A 5,909-nucleotide genomic window follows, 5' to 3' on the forward strand; every position below is an offset into this window, starting at 1 on the left:
CTTGTGGAAATGATAGTCTTTAGAAGAATTTATTCAAAGAGAAAAATATAAGATGGTAGCTTGAATAAATTAAAATGAATAAATCATTTTTAGTGCATTTTTTATATGTTTCTTTTCACATGCTTAATGAGCTTTTGATCTCATCAAAAACTGAGTGCCACTGATAGCTCTCCATTTGAAGATACATCTCTCTATCGCAGCCTTGCAGGTGCACTTCACTATCTCACTTTTACTCGACCAAACATTTCTTATGCAGTACAACAGATATGTCTCTTAATGCACAATCCCATGAAAGCTCACATGCACGCTCTCAGACGTATTTTACGTTACATTCAGGGCACCATTCAACATGGTTTGCATCTTTATCCCTCTTCTACTTCCTCCTTAATTTCTTATACAGATGCTGATTGGGGAGGATGCCCCGACACCAGACGTTCAACCTCTGGTTATTGCGTGTTTCTTGGGGATAACCTACTCTCCTGGTCTTCCAAAAGGCAACTCACATTATCTCTCTCTAGTGCTGAAGTCGAATATCGTGGAGTCGCAAATGTGGTTGCTGAATCATGTTGGTTACGCAATCTCCTTCTTGAGTTACATTGTCCTATTCACAAAGCCACTATGGTTACTGTGACAATGTTAGTGCCATACATCTCTCAGGTAACCCAATTCAACACCAACGAACGAAACATATTGAGATGGACAATCATTTTTTTCGTGAAAAGGTAGCTCGAGGTCATGTTCGTGTTCTTCACATTTCCTCACGATATCAAATTGTAGATATCTTTACTATGGGTCTCCCCTTAATTTTATTTCAAGATTTCAGAGCCTCAGCGTTCGTCAACCTCCCGCTTCAACTACGGGGGGAATATTAGAATATGTCTATATTCATTGTTTGACTTGTAAATATTGATTAGTGATTCATTAACCATGAATTACATTCATGATGAATTTATTTAATTTCCAAAATAAGTTTGATGTTATGTTAGTTGTATATATTTCACAAATTATATCAAAACAAATCAGAGAATTATATTATTATACTGAAGTTTCTTAAAGTAAAGAAAAATAAAGACATCTGAAATTTGGCGTTTACTAATGGATTATTTGTTGACTTGCAAAGTCGTATATATAATTATTTCCTCCTTGCTACGATAATCTATTTTTTTTAAAGGATGCTACGATAATCTATTTGAAAGGAGAAAAAAAAATTATAAATAACAGTAACACTCAATTTTCAAAGTAACGTTATTTATAATATTTCAATTGTATCAGATAATTATTACTATCAATTAAATATATTTTACTCTGGTCTATAACTCTTAGTTGAACTAATAAAAATGTCTAAATTGTTAATACGGACGACGTGAATGAGGTTCGAATACTTACTCCTCCACCGTGGTCCATAACTCTTAGTTGAATTAATAAAAATGTCGAAATTGTTAGTTCAATCGATGTAAATGAGGTTCGAAAACCGACTCCTCCACCGTTTGAGTATTATTTTCTATCCATCATTGATACCTGCTACTAGAATTGATGTTTCTTCATAGGGTAGTAACTGCCAGCTCATCCATGAGGTCGCTAAACCTCATTTGTTTTTTGAGTGTTCTGTTACTGGTAAATTATGGTCTGATGTTCTATCTTGGTTAGATATAAGTTGTGCTTTAACAAATGACACCTTCTGTCACACGGTGCAATTTATAGGTTTGGTATTTCATTAAAAACAAGTAGATAAATGTCTTCATTTGAGCTGATTAACATGCGGTTGGTTAATTTGGAAGTATCGTAATCTTGCGATTTTTGGTTATCACAATTGTCTATCAAGATCACCTGTTGAAATGTGGTTAAACTATTGGTACGATCATGAAATAAGTCTAAAGTTAAGTTTTTATTTATTTTACATTTATATTTTTTATGATTACTACCGGTTGAAAATTCAACTACTTGAGTATTGTTTTTCCTATTGGTTTGGTGACACAGTTTGTTTTGATGCCTCTTTTGCAATCTTGAGTATTTTATATGGCAATTTCTATGGTACACTCGAATAATTTGAGTGTACCGATACACCCATATTTAGATTAATAGTTTAATGATTTATTTTTAAAAAAAAATATTTTCTATCATTTACAATTATAATAACTATATTTTATTTCACAAAAGTGTTGGTAAAGAAAAATTCAACTTTATTTTTTTATTACTCATAATAATGAATATTGATTATTTTTTTTTTGATAAAATGTTAAAAAATTAGTATGATTCTTATAAAGAATGAAATTATGTTTTTTCTTATAAAAATATTTCCTAAAATATAAAAGTCGACAAATATCTCTTTATTACTTAAAAATGATCGTTAACTTATTTTGATTTCAGAAACGGATGTACCAGTACAACTTAATTTAAAGGTGTATCGTAGAAACTCCCATTTTATATTTTCAATATTAACATTTCTTACATCGTTTTAATATATCATTTTATTTACTTTATTTAAAAAGAAAAAATTGCAGGGAAAAAAATTATATTTAAACTTTTTTTTATATAGTCCTGACTTTTAAAAGAACAATAACTAAGGCTCTGTTTGGAAGTTTAGAGAGGACGGGGAGAGTTTTGAGGGACTTAGTTTTCTTCATAATACAAAATTCTTCTTATTTGCGCGGAAACTAAAAAGTTGTATTGGATGAGCGTTTTGGGGGGTTGGAGTAAATTTTTCAAATGCAATATATACTGTTATAATACTCGCAAAACTAAAGTATATTAATCATAGAGTAATGATATTTTGACATCCATTTGATGACAACTTTGTTGACAACCTTGTGTTTCTAACTTCTTATTGGTCAAAAACAATGGAGAGAGAAAAAAGAAGAGAGGATAACAACATCATGTGAGTATGAGAGAGAAAGTTGTCCAAAAGTTGTCAAAAAGTGGTTGTCAAAATATCATTTCTCTTAATCATAAGTATTCTTTTATCATTCCCTATAAAAAAACGCTCTAAATTTTTTTTTTGATATATTTCTCTATTTTTTCCTTTAATCACATCCCTCCAAAACGTTCCCCTCACTTCCTCGCCAAACTCTCAAACAAACCTAAAAGAAAGCTCAGAAAAAATCAAACAAAGGACTTGACGATTCTAAAACATATATGAACCATCATAGAAGTCTGGAATCAAGTAGTCAATGTCTTCACTTGATATCTCATCAGTGGTGGATGTATCTTCTAGGGTGCATGGATCAGTCCAAAAATCTCCACTAAATGATTCAAACACTAACCATGGAGCAACATTGTCTTCTTCCATTATTAGGCAGTTGATGGAGGCAGTTGAAGAGTTATCTTCCACTGATGTTTCTCTGGAAAGGGTTATTGTTGAGCTTTCTAAAATATAATGAAAGTCCTTACCAACATCAGAGATAGGGATTTCAGGTGTTACACAATGTTGAGTGTCATTTCCTTCAACAATTTCACATGGTTTAGATATCAACTCAGAAATTGTGTCCTTGTAGTCAATGCTCTTTGAACATTTTTTTAGGTAACTATGCCAATAGTTCTTTATCTCGTGGTCCGTTCTTCCAGGCAGTTTTTCAGCAATCAAGGACCATCTAAGAAGGAATATAATTGTAATTAGATAATTATAATTTTTTTTTTTGAGAGAAAGATAATTATAAAAAATTAAAAAATGTTTAAATGTCAACCCTTAAATCAACTAGAAAATAAAATTATGCAAGTCTCTATGATTAAATATAACCTTTCAATTAATCAACAGCTAGCAATACTTAGTTTTATATTATTTTGGTTTTTTCCCTAAAAAAAATATTATTTTGGTTTGTCACAAATTAAATTGAACTCTATCCATAACTTAGTCTCCTAATTAATTGCATCTCCAATGGGTAATATTTAATTAAACATTCCAGTTTTGGTTCTTCATCTCATCATCTAGTTGATCTATATTCCAAATCATATACCGCTAAAATAAACAATGTACTCAATAGGGAAACTGCAATCTTAGTGCTCTCTAAAGTTGACTATTATATATAAATCATTTTTTTTTTTAATAAACTAAGGGAACATAAACCCCATATATGTATTATATTATTTTATTTTTTGAATCTAGAATTAAATTATCAATTTGTGAAAAAAGAAAAAGAAGAATAAAGTTATCAAAACTGGAAATTTATCATATACTTATTTCCATGTTGATGGTGTAATTTGATGATAATTTCTTCTTCTTCGCTTGTGTAGTTCCCATGTTTAAGATTTGGCTTTAAGTAATTCAACCAACGAAGTCTGCAACTTTTTCCACATCTTGCTAAACCTGTAATAAAACAACACTGATTGAAATATATATTTTACATTTCTTACTCTTAATTCCTAAATTAATGAAGCTTAAATTCTACTTTTAGGCGAGATATTCATAACGAAAGGGTCATGATAACCGTTGCTTCAGGATACCGGTGAAGGATACCAAAAAACAAAGTTATAAACATAAAAAGACACTTTTTTATTTTATTTTTTATGGATTGATTGCACAATTTTCAATATAATAATTACTATATAACTTTCTTTTTTAGTATCGTTAATCAGTGTCTTTTTGAACTAAATACAGAATGAAACATGTACCTGCAAGCTTGGGGAGTTGGCGCCAATTAGAATGACCATGTTTCTGAATATACTCACTTAACCTTGTATCCTCATCTCTACTCCATGCACCTTTCTTAACACCATTTTTGTCATAGAAAGGAGCTCTTACCATTTCCTAATGATTTTCAGAAGTTCTCTCTGCTTATTATACACAATATTTATAGTGGGGATATTATTTAAACCCATCTGCATTTTTTGTTTTTTGTGAAACGAAATGGGCTAGGCCCCATATATATATATATATATATATATATATATATATATATATATATATATATATATATATATATATATATATATATATAGGAGTACTAGTATTAGTTTATTATTCTAACACAAAGTCACCTTTAGCTTCCGCGTACGTTATTTTTAAATTCCTAATGCTTCATAGATTTTTTCTTTCCATTTTTGGTACAAATATTATTTGTAGATTCTATTCACTCTAATTCTATTTGAGATATGTCAGATGTTAAATATGAGTCTGGTAAAGTTATGTGTGGTTGGTCCTGAAAAATTGCTATGTTGTTAGCTACAATGACAATATAATACAAGGGTCACAGTTCGAATCTAAACTCCTCGTTTATTCAAAGCCACTAGGCTATTTCATTAAAAAAAAAAAACGTTAAGCCATTTCAAACGGATTTGGATTCTCTCCATTGAAAATTTTATCAAGTTTTCTCCATTGAAATCTCAACCATCAAATATGAGAGAGAAAATGAGTGTTAAATTATAAAGAAAAGTGGATAGTGGGTTTTAATGGTTGAGATTAAAAATGGAGAAAACTTTTTTCAATGGAGAGGATCCAAATCCATTTTAAACGACTAAAAACATTTGTGCTTGGTCTGGGTGGGGACTGGATCCTCTCCTGTGACTGGAGAGTTCAGTGGAATCCTAACCATTAAATGATAAATACATGTGAGGAATTAAATAGGAATTAAATGGCAAAATGAAGAAAGATAATATATTTAATGATATAGATTTAAACTGTAGAAAACTGGAGAAAATTTTCACAGGAGGGAATTTGCTCCCGTCTGAGTGGCTGGCAGTTATTCTTTTACTCCTCCCAACAGGGGGATGCAATTCTAGTTTTTCTTGCGGTGGTTCACCAAATTAAAAAAATTACTAAATCTGAATATATATCAAAAAATTGGAAATGGAACATTGATTCGACTACATCAAAAAATAAATAAAAAATAACATTGGTTCACCAAATTATAATATTATATGGTAGACCATATACTTTTTTTTTTGAAAGAAGGTAGACCATATACTTTTGTTAGTTA

General features: G+C 30.3%; 1 protein-coding gene across 1 annotated transcript; it reads right to left on the reverse strand.

Moving 5' to 3' along the window:
• Positions 1-2,592: 2,592 nt before the first annotated feature.
• Positions 2,593-4,753, reverse strand: LOC146929571 (transcription factor MYB3-like). Its single transcript, XM_085708240.1, has 3 exons — positions 4,606-4,753; positions 4,171-4,300; positions 2,593-3,587 (listed from the first exon to the last, which is right to left on the reverse strand). The coding sequence occupies exons 1-3, from the start codon at positions 4,736-4,738 to the stop codon at positions 3,122-3,124; spliced, it is 729 nt and encodes a 242-aa protein (XP_085564366.1). The 5' UTR covers positions 4,739-4,753; the 3' UTR covers positions 2,593-3,121.
• Positions 4,754-5,909: the final 1,156 nt, after the last annotated feature.

This window comes from Medicago sativa, chromosome 4, assembly GCF_051527215.1.
Source record: "Medicago sativa cultivar Bolivia chromosome 4, Bolivia_mono, whole genome shotgun sequence".
In the NCBI taxonomy this organism is placed as follows: Eukaryota; Viridiplantae; Streptophyta; class Magnoliopsida; order Fabales; family Fabaceae; genus Medicago; species Medicago sativa.

Coding starts and splice junctions, on each gene's coding strand:
- LOC146929571 (XM_085708240.1), bottom strand. CDS start 4,738: ATGGTAAGAGCTCCTTTCTATGACAAAAATGGTGTTAAGAAAGGTGCA. Junction 4,301..4,605: donor CCAACTCCCCAAGCTTGCAG/GTACATGTTTCA, acceptor GTTTTATTACAG/GTTTAGCAAGATGTGGAAAA. Junction 3,588..4,170: donor CACCATCAACATGGAAATAA/GTATATGATAAA, acceptor ATTCCTTCTTAG/ATGGTCCTTGATTGCTGAAA.